This window comes from Haemaphysalis longicornis, unplaced genomic scaffold (assembly GCF_048455015.1).
Source record: "Haemaphysalis longicornis isolate Haplotype H1 unplaced genomic scaffold, Haemaphysalis longicornis Haplotype H1 scaffold_2, whole genome shotgun sequence".
Classification (NCBI taxonomy): domain Eukaryota; kingdom Metazoa; phylum Arthropoda; class Arachnida; order Ixodida; family Ixodidae; genus Haemaphysalis; species Haemaphysalis longicornis.
The window spans coordinates 130,563,957-130,579,676 of NW_027526295.1; the positions used below are offsets into that span (position 1 = coordinate 130,563,957).

Genomic DNA, 15,720 nt, shown 5'->3' on the forward strand with positions numbered 1-15,720 from the left:
CGATATGAACTTGCACATTGCTATTTATGTTTCGTCGGTATGGCACCGTTATATGCATCAACGTTACACAATGGATGCACGCGCCGTAGCATTGCTTAACACCGACTGAAAACGCAGGCGCTCGGAAACCATCCCTGCGAACGAAAGCAAACGGGTTTTCAGCGAATCGTTTGTGAACATACGGTCCGCTACAGCGAAAGGAGCAGGTGACCATGTCACGAGCGCATCGTCCGTTAATGTAGGCGCTGGCATCGAGGCGCCAACTGTCGGCGCTCAATAGCGTCATGATGTACTACATCGCTTCACCTCTCCTAGACGGCAGCACCATCTAAGGGAAGGATATAAGGCGCGTTCGTCACCCTATACACGCGTCTGTTCACAGCGCAGTTAGGAGCGTCTCTCGTACCTCCTGTTGCGGCGAAAGGGTTCGTGGGTCGAATCCCGGCGCAGCTGAATAAATCGAAGTTTTTCTGGCGATGTCATTTCCATGACGGATATGACGTCAATGAGATCCTGGAGAACCCCGGCATAAAACGCTATCGTGTTTAAAAAAAACGTTGAAAACCAGACAACAACAAAAAAAAAGCCTGATCAAAGGCAGCACCCTCGGCGACCGATTTTTCGGACGCCCTCTTTTCTGGACCTGCCTCAAAATCCGTACTTCGCCATGGCACCGCCACAGGCTCCACAGAGTCAGTAACACTGAATAAAATTTCCGACGTTTGAAACCCATCCCGTTCGATTTTCCGGACATCGTCTTTCGATCGCGAATCAAAGATACCGAAAACGCAAATACCATAGCTGCCATTTTCTTTCTTTGCAACCTCGAACCCGCGCTACATGCGTATCGCCAATGAATCTCGCGATAGCAGGTACCGTTTGCTACGCGTCGCGCGAGCCGCACGGAGGACGGAACACGAAAGTCAGTCATCAGTGGCCACAGTATCCCCTTAGACACATATGGTCGGTTGTTCTGTTTGTATCTCCGACTCAACAACCAATCGGGGTTGCATTGCTGGTTGTTGCCGGTGAAACGGACTGGCAAGTTTTTTTAAGCCGCTCGCAAATAGTGATTATTAGCGTGAATTCGTTTTTTGGATTCCCCGACTTTCCGGACGTTTTGTCGGCCGCCTTCGGGTACGAAAAAAAACACCGATCGGCGATTGTAATTTAAAATTCAAAATATAAAAAAACGTCTGCATGTCATGGGCCGATTGCTTTGTCCATGTTTTTTTTTTTTTTTCATTTCGGGCATTGCAAAAAATTGTGATTTCGGAACATCGTGCATCGATGCTCCGCAATGTTCGTGGGTACCTGGCGGCACAAAGATCATTATTTATAGTCAGTAATACGCAGCAAGCAGAGTCAGCCGTCCTATCTACCAACCGGTTCCATCCCCTTGAGCTCTGAACAATTTCAGAGGGGTGGGGGCGGTGGAAAAGGCTGACGGAGCGTTCGTTAGCTACCCTCGCAGACGCCGGCTGGCGTTTGAGTATTTTCATTTTCAATGGCATTTTCCCTTTAATACTAATAAATCGTGGGGCCTCTGGCGTAACACGTGCCCAGAATTTTCCGGCCGGCTTTCCTCATCGTCCACGTGCCTGTCTCTACCACTGTTCCCTGCCAGGCCACTGGGGACCATATTTGTAAGGATGTAGGGACAGGGGCAAGGGATTAATATTTGCGACAAAGACTGCATTGGGACTTTCCTGAAACTTCTGGAGTGCTTGCGTAGAAAACGGCACTGGCAAGTCAACGAAACCAAATTTTAAGGCTGCCACACACCTTTCTTCGCAAAACAGTCGCAAAAGAAGAAACGGAAGACGGAAGGCCCAAACACACCTACGCTGGGCGGGTTTGCACCCTTCGCCTTGTGTTTAGACTATTTCCGCTGTTTAGTCTTTTTTCTAATGTTACAACTGGCTCAATCTTCCGTTTTAGCTAGTAGTGCAACAAAGCTAGCGGATATACATTTTGCCGTAATGTAACACCGTTGTTATAAAAGAAATTTCAACTCTGTATCAAGTGAAAAGTGCGCTTTGACGTTCCATGTGCCCAACATCCATGTTGTTTTGCGCATTGTTGCCTGACTGTGCCAAAACCCACGAGTTGCGAGTGCATGCCCATACCTTGTGGTGATAATAAATGTCGAAGCAAATTTGGAAACCTGCGCCGGAATTTGGCGCTGTATCCATTTCTAATTCGCGATGTCAGCCTAACAATATCCTAAAAAGGTATTACGTGATTCGGAAGAAAGACATTTAAATCGTTTGGCCCAGAAAAATATGTACCATACGTGCGGCTCATTCCCATGTAAAATATGCCTACCTGGAAAACCTTGCTGTTCCAATCACCTCAATTTCTTGTGAAATTAGCCGTCCTTAGCTGGGCTGTATTTTTCTTTTTATGCAGATGGATTTTCGAGCCCAGTCTTCCTCGTTTGACTGGCAGGAATTGTTGATCGTGTAGAACAATGCAGTAATGCTCTGTCTGCCAAGAGCCTAAATTCTGCCCAAGAAGTCCGTAATCTTTCAAAAATTCAAGACGGGTTTGAAAATTATGGAGTAAAGGTGGTCACGCCACGGACACTTGAAAATGCTTGTTCGCACTCAAGCAACGGCAGTATTGCAGGTGTCAAATGGTCACCAGTGCTGTCGACGGCAGCCGGTGGCTCGGCTGCGTCCCCCTCATTGGCCACGAGCGAGACTACAAGGCAGTGCTTTGAAGAGATTGGCGAGCGGACGGGCGACGTGCAATGGCGGCGCACTTTGTGCCACGCGGTCACGGTTCTGGCCGCCACAGTCCTGCTGGTCGTCACTGCCATGCTGGCGTCGCAACTCGTCGGGCCACCCAAAAAGGTGCTCCCTAGAACAAACGACAACATGAAGGCGCGCGTAAGTATTAAGTCGAAATTCTTAGGTGTATCCTACAGTGCGATTAAATGTCCTAGTGTGTCGTCGTTTTCGTCTAAGTAGGCGTACACCCGAGTGGTAACAAAGTAGCCGCTGCTGCAAAAGGGAAGACAAATTACGCTGGTGTGGGGTTTGAATACGTTTCGCTAGAGCAGAAGCGTTTCGCTCCAGTCGCAGTATTAACGCGGAACCTTGACGGAATCGAACAACTGTTGTGAGTGCACCATGACACCTGTTCTTGGTGGCCCATACGCAGAACGGGCGCACGAGCAGGATATGTCTGACTCTGGGGAATCTGTAGCGCAGTGCGCGGCCAGTCGGGCTTTCTTAGTAATCCTGTCAGAGGAAAAGAGCAAAGAAAAAGCCGCAAACACGTTGTAGCAGTAAAGAAGTATTTGATTATAGCTAGGCGTTTGCGTTAAAGGAGCCATGAAGAGAAAACACAAGTTTGGTTCATTCAAAAGATTGTCTCGTTAGAATCATACTGACACCACTTTTAACGTAAACTTCGCTCAAATAAGCTACATAATTAGGAAAAACGGGAATGGTCATGCGACCCACCAGCTCATTTCCCGCAACAGAACCTATGATGTCACATGAGCTAAGCTCTGCGATTGGCGGAGGCTGGCAGAAGCAGACGCAAATTAGGTAGAGCTTACAAACTAGACGAACGAGCGATTTGCGCTTAAATTTAGGGCACATTCTTTACAAAGCAATAAGAATGATGGGACAAACAGTGGAAGTTACGAAAGCACATGTAAACATAGAAGTACTGATGCGTTCTGCTGTTCGTACTGCGCACAGCATGCTTGGTTTAGCTGCACAGCACTACGGGGCTTGGGGTTGTCTCAGACGACACTGGCCGATTGATGCAAGCAACGGTGTCTTACGTGACCCCATTTGTCGAGCGAGCACTGTTTCAGGGAACGAATATTTTCTCCCAGAACAAAAACAAGCCAGGTTTAAATGCGGGCAAAAACAAACCAAACGCTTGCCACGGTATGGTGGCGCCATCTAGGTTACGGAACGTAAAGAAACACGGGAACAAACCAACACCACTGTACAGGGTGGAGACAACCTTTGAACGGTCCCGTGCCGCCGCAATTGGGCCAACGGGCTCAACGCGTTATTCTTTTCGTTTCCCACGAGACCTAGCAACGCGAAACAGACAATATGATTCAAACTTCTTCAGTAAACCGCGTTGCGGCGATAATTTTAGCGCGGTTTTGACACAATGACTTGCTTCGGCGGCGAGCGAGCAACCGAAAATGGCGGCGCCAGCGTATACGTGTCTCTACCCTGTACGGCGGATGCGCGAATGAAGGTATTCTAGGCTGCAGAGCGGTCGGTTCCTGTGATGTCATTTGGGACCACGAAAACGCATGATTGAGCGGGAAAATCAAAATTTTAACCTAAATTGTTTAATTTCTCAGTGAATAAAGCACCGTTTGTATCCGGATAAGCGCTGGGGGCACTATAAAACACGAAATCTTTCGAATAAAACCAACTTGCATTTTCTCTTCATGGCTCCTTTAAGCCACGTAAGCAGATGTAATATTCTGAGGAGTCTTTTTTCTCATTGAAGTTGCCTTAGTGGTGCTGTCATTTCTAGTTTGTTATGTTATGGGAATTTATATGTCCACATCTGTTTCACGTGAGCGGTCCGCGCCGCACTGCGAGTGATTGAGCGGGGGTACTTGTTTAGCAGGTATGTATTTCCTCAGTCGCAACGCGACCCTTTTCCCGGTGTTGTTTTTATGGCTGAGCGCCATTCGAGCTCCCAAAACTATTTGTGCTACCATTTTCAGTGGTTAGTAGTCCGCTATCTAAGGTCCTGCTTGCAGAAGAATCTTGATGTGGGGTGTTTTAAAAACCGCAAACTTATGGGATGCCGGTGTTTTTTTGGCATAGCAAGCGTTGCACACAGCACACTATGAAAAGGAAGCAAAAATCGCCCCTACAATGAGTTTCCTCAGGTAATGGGGTAAATTACGACACCGCAAAGAGAATTCCTTGTGAAATTGAACGCACAGGTAAGGTTATTGTTTCTCGGAAAACTGGCACCTTTGCACTGCGATCGCTAAAGTCGCGCACGAGTTCTAACAGGTTTCCTGGAATTAACCCAATGAGATTACAAATTATAATTTCCGCATCATTTCATGCCCCTAAATCCGCGAATTTGCCAATTAGAGCGCAAATATAGTCGCATAAGAAGAACAATGATGAAATGCTTTATTTATAAAAAAACAGGCCAACCGCATAACTTCCACCGTTTTAGAATAGACAGGTTACGGTTTGCCACGGATTACAGGAAGGAGATGTTTTACGGTCCTGACTCCTGTCGCCATTTTTTGTTATAAGCTTGGTGGATAGGGACATAAACTGAAGGTCTGTTTTTAAATCTTAAATAAAGAGCGATGATGATTGATAATAAACTACGTAACACTGAAGCAATTCAGAAAAGCTTAATACTATGAAGCTCGCAAACGCGAGGGTTGGCAGCCTACTGGGATAGACCCGCGTCATAACGTTCAGCGTAATCAGGGAGCAGCATTAAAGCGCCATCTAACGACGTTTGGTGATGGAATTTGCATCTGGCCCAGTGCGGTACTGATCATCTGTAGAATTCAAGTGTTCAAATGCGGACTTTGTCGGACATAGAGCAAAGAAATATGTGAGCCTATTTCTTTATATTAGTGCACGGTCACCGCTTGCGTAGTGTATTGGGAGTGTCATCTTTAGCTGTAGGCTCAGTGTTGTTACGGCCGCGGTATCTCAGGCGTGATGAGTAGTCTATATTTAGTATACACACCAGCGGTAGTATCCGGCGACGCGAGGGTATGGTCCAGGTGGGCGATTATACCAGTAGGTATAGCACATACATAGTTATTCGGTGGTCGTCTTAGTTAAGTAACAGGGGGGTTGTAAACAATTAAGTAATTCAGCCTCCTGCCCTAAGATAACCCCCTTAGCGGATGCATGTGGTTATATAAAGCGGCCTGAATAGGTATTTTATTACGACTGTCCCGAAGCAAATTGTACAATGTTTGTGTGCTCAGACTACAACATGCCCTGTTGCGGAGTGACCACCTCGTGGCGGTCTAGCTACCAGGTAACGAAGCCGTGGGACCCCTGTGTCAGATTTTAATGTTTTTAACATCTGTTTTGTGGCCGGGAGTATGTTGTGAAATGTAGAGGAAGATGTGGCTCCTGGCTCTAGAGCACCAGTATCGTCATCATTGTACTTCAGGCTGTCATCGCCATAAAAGCATTCCATCAGGGGTCTCGCGGCTTCGTTCCCTGGTAGCTAGACCGTAACGAGGTGGTCGCTCCGCAACATTCCCACGGGAACCTTCTCCACAGTAGCTACGTGACATGGGTAACTATCAGTCACAGTTTTATAACAAACATGTTCTCCTACACGAGGAATGTGGCTACATGAAGCGCCACACCCTGTGTCGATAGATGGCGCTCGAACTATGCGAAGGCGGGAGAACTGAATTGAATTGAAGAAACCTCTAGAGCATTCACCACGTGGGTTGCTAGAGCAAAGGGAAAGGGCGTTGAGGAAGGGGAGGAGAGAAATGAGAGGCGGTAATGCACCTTCGTTGAGAAGTTTGTAAAACACGTACTGTGCCCGAAATACAACTTTTTTGTTTGGGGTTGTTTATGCAAAATCCAGTAAGGAAGTTAATTTTCATACATTGTAGAAGATTACCTACTTTGGCAAAAACAATTCTGCAGAAATTTAGAGAATTATCTACTAATGCGTTGCATTCTTATGCCGCTTGTCTTGAGGGTGAGTTTTTGCAAGTGTTTGGTTTGTCTAAATCGTGTCCCACCAAATATCTCCCTTTACGCTATCGATTCGAAGTGGAACATTCGCGAAATCTGCATTATTGTGTACATGCAGGGCGTTGTATGCGGATTGCCATTTTCCGTAATTGCTTAATATTTTTCTTATTTTTTAGTTTTTCAAAATTTTCTTCTATCAATCATCTCCGTTTACGGTGTTATAACGACTACATTTGGAACTTTCGGGAAATGTGCACTATTGTAGAAATGCACGGCTTTGCACGGGTAGCCATTTCCGTTATTTTTTTATAGTGTTCTTATTTTTTAGGTTTCAAAATTTCTTTGTACCAGTTGCCTAATTTACTCTAATATAACGATTATAGCTCTAACTTCCGCAAAATCTGCATTATCGTTAAAATGCAGGTCGTTATACGGTTTGCCATTTTCAGTATATTTTCATATTTTTGTCATTTATTATTTTTTCCAAATTTGGTTCGACCAATTATCTCCATTTACCCGATTATAAACACTATAGGTTGAACTTTGACCCGCCGCTGTCGCTCAGTGGCTAAGGCGTTGCGCTGCTGAGCACGAGGTCGAGGGTTCGATTCCCGGCCACGGCGGCCGCTTTTCCGATGGAGGCGAAAAGCAACAATGCCCGTGTGCACGAGATTTCGGCACACGTTAAAGATCCCCAGGTGGTCAAAATAAATCCAGAGCCCTCTACTACGGCGCGCCTCATCGCCTGCGTTGCGTCGGCGCGTTAAACCACATAATCAATTAATGAATAGGTGGAACTTTCTCGAATCGGCATTATTGCGGAAATGCAGGGCATAACACGATTCGCCATTTTACAGAATTATTTTAAATTTTTCTGATTTTTTTAGTTTTTCAAAATTTCGTTATACCAATTGCCTCCATTTACCCTATTATAACGATTGCAGGTGAAACTTTCGCGATATCGGCATTATTGTAGAAAAGCCATGCGTCATACGTTTTGTTAATTTCCGTACTTATTTTATTTGTTATTTTTTTTCGAACTTTTGTTGGGCCAATTATGTCCATTTACGTTATTATAACTAGTACATTTTGAACTTCCCGAAATCTTCATTATTGCGGAAATGCAGGGAGTTGCGCGGTTCTCCAGTTTTCTTACTATTATTTTATATTGTTCTTATTTTTTAGTTTTTCAAAATTTCTTGTGACCAGTTATTTCTATTTACGCCATTATAGCGAGAACAGGTGGAACGTCTGCGACATCTGTATTTTTGTGGAAATGCAGAGCGTTAGACGGTCCTGGTTCGGGGGGTACTCGGCAAGGAATGCTACGCATTGAAAACCCGTTAGATATCTGAACGGGCCGGAGGTATAAAGAATACTTCTTTAAAAATGTTGTAGTGGTTTTCGCTCTCTCGGCTGGCCCAGTTTTTAAAAGCCAGCTATACTTGTAATCTACAGCTTTTTCTTTCTACACTCATTCTCTTTGTTCATGCAGTAGTTCCTACATTCGTATTTTCTATTCATTCACTCTGCAGTAACTTTCTAATCATTGTTTTCTTCACTTACGTCGTATAAAAATCTCTGAATTCATTAATCACTGGTAACGCGTATACTTTTCCTACTATGACTATGACCGAAATACCCCAATGAGCAAAAGCGATCTGATAATGTTGGGCCAGGTCTCTCTCAATGCGATGCAATTAGCCCTGATATCCTTCTCCATTCTTCAACAAGTCCCGCGGATTTCGTACGCGCAGGGAATCAGTCGTCCGGCAGTAACGGGATCACGACCTCCGGATAGAACCAAACCAGCATATGTGGCAAATGAAGTAGCAGCAGCGCCAAGGGTTGGACTCAGTGAAGACGGCTTTGATAATTACCGCCGTCGTGCTGCAAGTGGCGATGCTGCTTCAACCGCCGACACCGTCGAAACTCACTTCTGGCCGACAGAAAGGATTTCCAGGGACTTCGATGACGGCAGGGTGAGCGGCTTCGCAGACATGGGCTTACACAATTGTGGAAGCAGGAGTATCGACCATTTGCCACGGGAGGGTGTGCTGAGAGGTGGTGGGGCAGACTGCTTCCCCTCCCACACCCGCTTCCATGTGCTGTCCCACGACCAATGACGCTGCAGTAGGTTTTGTGCCGGCCGCTGGAATGGTGTGGGGCCGTGTGCCTTGCACCCGATTAGTGGTAAACCGTGTAGTTTGTTCCTTCGAGGAGGGCCTGGCAAACGCAGCCAAGGGTACGCGACCGCCACGGTATGAGGGGTGCGGGTAATCGCGGCTTTGACTTCCACGGCTTTGACAAGACAAAATGCCCTTGTGTCGAGATTTCGGAGCCCTTAAAAGGCATCGACTGGTTGTAAATTAAACCATGCCCCGCTAGTACCTTGCTCTTTACAGCACACGTGTATCTTTTCTTGGTCCATGTCTGTTTAGCTCCGCGCGTTCTTTTTTTTTTTTTTCGTTAGGGCGCCTAAAACATCCGTACTTTCCGTTTTCGTGCACGGACACGTTTTTTGGAGCGTAGCTTTATATTTCACCTTTTAACAAAGCTCTAAAATCCCGCGCTTTTTCCCTTTTCTCGGGCGCGTTAAGACAAAAGCCTTAACTTGCCCTTTGTGCGAAAAACTTTGTTTATGCCCTATCCACACAGTTGCGATTGGCGTAGGAACTATATCAGAAGCACATTCGGGTTCACAGAGGGTTTGAACTCTAGGCTCTACAGTAGTAGTACAGAGAGGCACCACCGCGCTAGTTCTCCGCATTCGCAGCTGGAAACAAGAACTTAGGCTAGTGCTTGTCACGTGACTCGTGAATGTGACGGCACGTGAGTAGAACAGGTGCGCAGCGGCCAAACAGAAATCGGATTCTAGGGAAGGTTCGGTGTGTGTTACCGGGCTGTTTGATAAGTAAATCACGCTAAAAGAGGAATAAACAGAATCGAAGAAGCGCAAGCACGATATAGGTGTAAATTACCCTGTGGAAGTAATCCGCATTCACAATGGGAACCGAATCCATGCCTTCTGGCTTCGCGCCAACAGGCGAAGGAACGAAAGTGACCAGGGAGACGCATCTATAATGTAATAGTTAAGAAGTATAATCAGGTTTTGCCTTCAAATCACCAAACCACACTTAAGTGTCCCGAATAATTTTTGCGGTTGTTTAAAACCTAGAAGCGCATTGTTTTTTTTTCAGTAAAGAAACGAAACTTTGGCTCTTACAAATGTGCCACAGTAGGACAAAACCGGGACGTGTTGCTGGGTGTGAGATTTCGGTCACTAGGGTATAGCTGCTTAGTCACACTTGACTTACCTGCTGTCACTTGCTGCAGGTATAATTACATGCCCAAATCACCTGTTTTCTCTTGTAAACAAGCCCGTCCACCGCGTAAACAGGGCAGTCAAGCCAAGCTGGCGCTCTGGCGGTAGTTGCAATGTTGAAGTATAAAGACTGTGCCGCCACCATTATGTCACAGACTATGGACAAACACGATTCCTGGGTTAAGACAATGTTGCTTCATTATAGCGTGGCTACGCCAATCACGGCGCGGGCTCTAGTGCGCCACACAGGTGGTCGCCGAAAAGCATGCGGTATTGTGAAATGTCAGCTGGGAGAGAGCCGTCGGGCGTGGCAAACAGTATACACTACTCGGTAAACACGCCGTGGAGAAGGTATGGAGTGGTGCTGTAACCACCCCGTTTCCGTAGATGGCGATGCTTCTCAGTGCGACACACAAAGCGGGAACGTCAGCTGAAAAGACCAAGCCCCTTCAAGTCAGCTTCACCTTGAAACACAAATGCATTGCTCAGAAGACTTTTCGTGGGCGGTACAAGATGTCGTATCAGAAAATATTCAGGCCATCGTACTTTTTACATTTTCTAAGAATAGCTGACCTGCGCTCGCCCTCACTGGAGGCACAATGCTGGATGCTAGTAATAGGCAGGTTTGCTGTAAAATATAATCCCTTCTGAAAGGTGCATGTACGTATGCACACATTTCTCTGGCGACATCAAGCTGCAGCTGATGTCACATCACAATAAGCCTATACTATGAGCTTGACAATACACAAGCACCGTACTGAGCAGAGCTGGATATTTTTACTACGGATGTAAAACCTCTTCAGTCACCGGGGAGTGCATTTTCTTCTACGTTCTCGTCAATTCAGTCAGTTTCGTCTTTTAAAAAGGAGATATCACTCATTTTCGTGCAACTCTTATTTGCGTAGGTTGTCATTATGGGTTTGGAGGAGAAATAGTAACGTTTGTTTATGCTGTATTATTAAATTCTAAGCTATTTTTGTGTCCACGGGAACCACCGACGGAGTCAATTTATGCATACAGCCGAAAATGGGCGCTTTGGAGTTTGCTTTTTAGCTATGATGAAGCGCTCTTTTTTGGCACGAAAATATCTAACATCAGTGCTCGCGCCATGCCGCACTTAAATCATAAATGTGTTGTGCTATGACCACAATATCTGTAATTTTCAAAGTATCTAAATGTATCGAGGGTAATTTCCTGAAAAATGTTCTAAGCATTCTTGCCGTTCTCGCAATGGTTGTGACCCCTTTAGAGAAACTTCTAACAAAGCAAATCTTGAAATCAAGACGACCCCAAAATTGGAGCGGTCCACCGTGATTGAAAGGGCATTGCAGACATTTGTTGCAGCCCATCCCGAACTCGTCAGATGCACTGTCACCTCGGCTGCATTGCAGAATGCCTGGTAGAGTACAAGCCAGAGCGAGTCAATGCACTGCAGCGACATTTTGAATTCAAACTGCCCTGCAGTTGCAGAAAAGGCTAATTAACAACATCCATTAACGGTCGTTCACTGCTGAGGTATGGTTTAATCCTAGTTACCCACTAGCGCCTAATACGTTTTTGTAGCGTTTAAGTATGCTCTGATTTTGGCTGGCAAAATGCATGTTCCAAGTTGAAGGAGACCATTTTTTGAATATGAGGACATTCAAGCCAACGCTGTTAATAGATTTCAGTTTGTTAGTTGGGGAAAACAACCGCATAGATGGAACCAGTACTTGGTTTCTATTGCTTGGATATGTTGAGGAACATCGAGGTGGTTTTCCTGAAGCGCGACAAAAAGGACTTTCGTCTGCGTACCACGCGTTGTCTCTCTGCAGGTGATCACACTCGAAATAGGATAGAATCAGACGAAGTGGCTTTCCGTCGGTAATGTCGACCGCACCTTACTCTAACGCACGGCCTATCCCGGGGGGCCTTCATTGTTCACCTGTTTACACCATTATCGGTGCACGGTATTTTACCACGGCTGTTTACGCTTGAGCTTGGTTCCACGACGACTTTCGCAAAATGTATTCGCAAAAAGCAAAAAACTTCGAGAAAAAATATCAAGCGCACGTCAACATGTGGAGACGGCCACGGACCAGCTGACGAAGAAGTGAACGTCTACCGGGTCGTAGGCGCGCTACAAGAGGGTTTTCCCTACGCGGCTACGCCGTCGGAAGAGGACGACGAAAGAGAGGGCGGCAATTTCTAGTGAATGAAGCACTCCACACAATTTAATGGCCTTTGCCCTCCAGAAGAGCTTTGAACTGCTGAAATACTATTTCTCCCTCGCTCCTTGGATGCGCTGTCAGTGTGGGGATGTGGGGTGCCAGGTAGACCCCAGCTCCGCTGTTGCTCAAGCCTTGCCTCACAAGTGCAACCTGCGGCAATTATTTTTAGTATTAAAATTTCTATCGTACAAGGTCACAGCGATACACTGTCACCGCAGAAGTATGCTCGGGCCCCGTAGTCATACATGCGCCTGTGTAAATATAACAGCGCGCAAAGAGCAAATTATTGCTTAGAGACGGGATTACATACTGTTTTGTGTTAAATTTGCTTCTTATAAGCTTTGGGAACACGTAGACATTTAAATGGTACTCATGCCTTTGCATAACCTTCTTTCAGGAGCACAGCATATGCGACAATGTCTTCTACACCTATTGCACGAGTACGTCCTCCGAGTTTCACTACGACCCCTATAGCCGGGAGTGCGTAGGCACTCTAGACCACGATGGCGTGCAGCGGTGCAACCACAGCCCAAACCGATTCCCTTCGAGGTCGGCCTGCCTGAGAGCCTGCGTGCACACTGCAGTTCCGGAGGAGAGGTGCTTGGACACGCCCATATTCTCCGAGTGCCGAAGGTTCGTACGAAAGTTCTTGATAACGCTGGAAGCAGTGGTTTAGGCCCTTTCATACTGTGTTAAAATAGTGTTTAGCGTGTGCATCAAAGTTAAAGAACTGCCTAGAGTGTAGTCAGGAGTGAAGAGGTTCTTAACCCGCTTTATTTAACTGAGCACAGCGAAAGCATACTTAACAGGTAAAATTCGCGCTGAAGCTTCATTCCGTGCATTGGGCGAAAAGAAAGACGTCGATGAGCAGAGTAACGCGCGGCGGTTCCGTTCATCCATATTTTCGCCACATTTCTCTTAGGTAATGGCATTGCTGGCATTCATGTTGGGAATAGATGTTACCACGATAGCAGTATCCTTGTCCAGTGGTATTACTATAACGTTTACCATTTCACTTTAACCCGAAGTTTTCCTTGGGTTACAAAGTTATTCAGTTCATGTTGAAACTATGTTGTAATGCATGTGGGAAAAGCGCGGGCAGCCTCATTCTGTTCCCCACAGCCATAACTTCTAGTGATCCCTTATTAGTAGCAAAGTTGGACCGTGCAGGCAACATCGCTGATATTGAAAATAAACATCATACTAATTACGTGTGGGTCGTATGTGGAGTACTAACATGGCTAACGAAGGCGGCAGGAGGACGAAGCCGCAAATTTAACCCTAACCTTGCATCGGTTGACCAGAGGTCACTGGTAACAGATGTTCCCAATAAGACTCCCTTATGTAGGAAACACCTGTTTTTATGGACGTAAACATTGACTCCTGTGCACTAAGCTTGCAATATGTGTGAAAGGGCATACGTGCATGGTTATGGATAAGTGTCTGCATCTCGGCATTGTGTGTTCGGAATATTCGACGATCACATGAAAGATGGGGGGTTTCGTACACACAAAACGGAAACTGGCCTCGGCCTTGAGTGATAACTACAGCAGAAAGGTGATCCCCGAAATCGAGTTAACGCCAGGGCACCTGTTACTTTGGTCGAAAAGTCTGGACAGCTATATTTTCTAGACGTACCTTTTTCCAGTGGAGGAACTGTCGTCTCCAGTGTGCGTTCATATAACGATTCAAAGTACGTTTTTCGCCGAGTGCCATCTCACTGGTGTACCCACTGCTACCCCTGTTTTCTCATTCGTTCCGTCGCTCGTCCCACAACAATTTCCAAATGCCAGAGCTGTTCCGAAGGAGGAACAGACAGTCGCCTATGGGGGATGACAACTTCAACACTTAGATATGTTTGGATAAACACGACCACCAATTGCTTTGCGTCCTTCACAGCGGAGTGGCTTCCCGTATTCACGTCTTTAGCAAAGCGATTTGCGGATTTAGTCTTCGAGTAGACTTATCGATACATGGCATTTTTTTTCCTCTTGTCTTTGTAGTCAGGACGTGATAACGAGGCAATGGCACTTCACGGGGGGTACTTGCTCCACCTGGAAGTTCCCTATGGGAAAATGCCCCGCCAACAGGACAATCATGTTTGCTACGTTTGCCGACTGCCTGGAAAGATGTGTCAAGCGCCCAGACGGACACCTGCGATGCGGGCCACCCTTGTCTGAAGGCTATGAGGGCAGTGCCTGTACAGTCCAAGAGTTACGCTACCCGTTCTTCGCCTACAACGTTCGAGGCAGCATACGGTGCCTCTCCGCAACACTGGCTGGATTTAAGAACCACCGATGCCTCGTCGGAATCAACCGTTTCACCACAAAGGCCGCCTGTAAGAGGGCCTGCATTAGGATACACTCAGAGACTGGCGCATTGCGCTCTTAGAGTAGCTGTATCTGGTTTATAAGATGCACTTCTGGGAGTGTAGCATCGCATTTCACTAGTGATTATTACAGTTATAGAGAAAATATCAAAATTTTCCAAACACATTTCCGTAACTGTTTATTGCTCGTACGTCTTCTGCGCATTACGACTGTGTGAGCACGTGCGTATTGCAAAGAGCCAAAGGCGTAAAGTCCTGCATTCAAAGACGCAGTGCTCTGTTTGTAAAGAAATTGCTTAGACCGGTGACTGAAGTGTGGTCGGTAGGACTTTCATCAGCCCCTAGAATCGTTTTATTTAATACGTGAGTGAGCGAATTTTTTTATTTGAGCAAGGGAGATTGTGGGGGCATGTTTCATACGATGGGGCGAGGGGACGGAAAGAAAGCGATTACTACTCAAGAACCGTATTCACAGAGGGAATTCTTGTTGCGATGCCTGAAATTTTCAACCGGGGTCTGCCCCAGCTACACCACTCGTGCCAGACTACCCTTAACTGCAAAACTGGACATTTCTGGTAATAAAGGTTCGCCAAATCCATGTGTGCTTTATGAAGTATTGGTGGCTGGACGAATCTTCGTTCGGCTTTCTAGGCGATGCTTGGCAATGGTGTGGAGAGTCTATACTACGCGGAGGAGACCTTATTTGACGTCAGTGTTCAACAGGGGCATCGTAGGTGCGTGTTGTGGCATTTTGTTCATTTCTGGGTAATTTGATGAGCGTAGTTTCAATTGGCACCTAGTTTGTTGAAGAATGTTTTTTTGGGTATACTAAAGGATAAATGTTGGTAAAACCTGGGTAGCGGCGGGGTTGTAACCTGTTAGTAATGCTGTCTTTTCCTCTTCAGTGTGGGAAGGAAGAGGGCTGGAGGAGTGGATGAGGAAGCCGAAATGTGAAGCAGTGCAGGCGTGAATTTTGAACACTCCTGTGGGGCATCACGGGCGGCTTGCTTTTCCGGGTTCATTGTCCTCGTGATTTCCGTGGCCTGGAATCTAGTCAATTGTGATGTGCACGCGTGGCTTTTGAGGAGTTCCTTGTGTAAGAGTACAGAGTTGCCGAGCAAGTTCAAGCATGGAAACTCGTTTGCGAAG

At 46.3% G+C, this 15,720-nt stretch overlaps 1 protein-coding gene across 1 annotated transcript; it reads left to right on the top strand.

The window, feature by feature from the left end:
- The first annotated feature begins 667 nt into the window (after positions 1–667).
- On the top strand, positions 668–14,633 carry LOC144168288 (uncharacterized). Its single transcript, XM_077697300.1, has 5 exons — positions 668–692; positions 2,650–2,894; positions 8,465–8,689; positions 12,640–12,875; positions 14,246–14,633. Exons 1-5 carry the CDS (start codon positions 668–670, stop codon positions 14,631–14,633), a joined length of 1,119 nt encoding a protein of 372 aa, XP_077553426.1.
- The last annotated feature ends 1,087 nt before the right edge of the window (positions 14,634–15,720 follow it).

Excerpts from the sequence above, each read along its gene's own strand:
- LOC144168288 (XM_077697300.1), top strand. The coding sequence starts at position 668 with ATGGCACCGCCACAGGCTCCACAGA. Across the intron at positions 693-2,649 it reads ACCGCCACAGGCTCCACAGA|TGCTGTCGACGGCAGCCGGT; the intron begins GTCAGTAACACT and ends AATGGTCACCAG. Across the intron at positions 12,876-14,245 it reads ATATTCTCCGAGTGCCGAAG|TCAGGACGTGATAACGAGGC; the intron begins GTTCGTACGAAA and ends TTGTCTTTGTAG.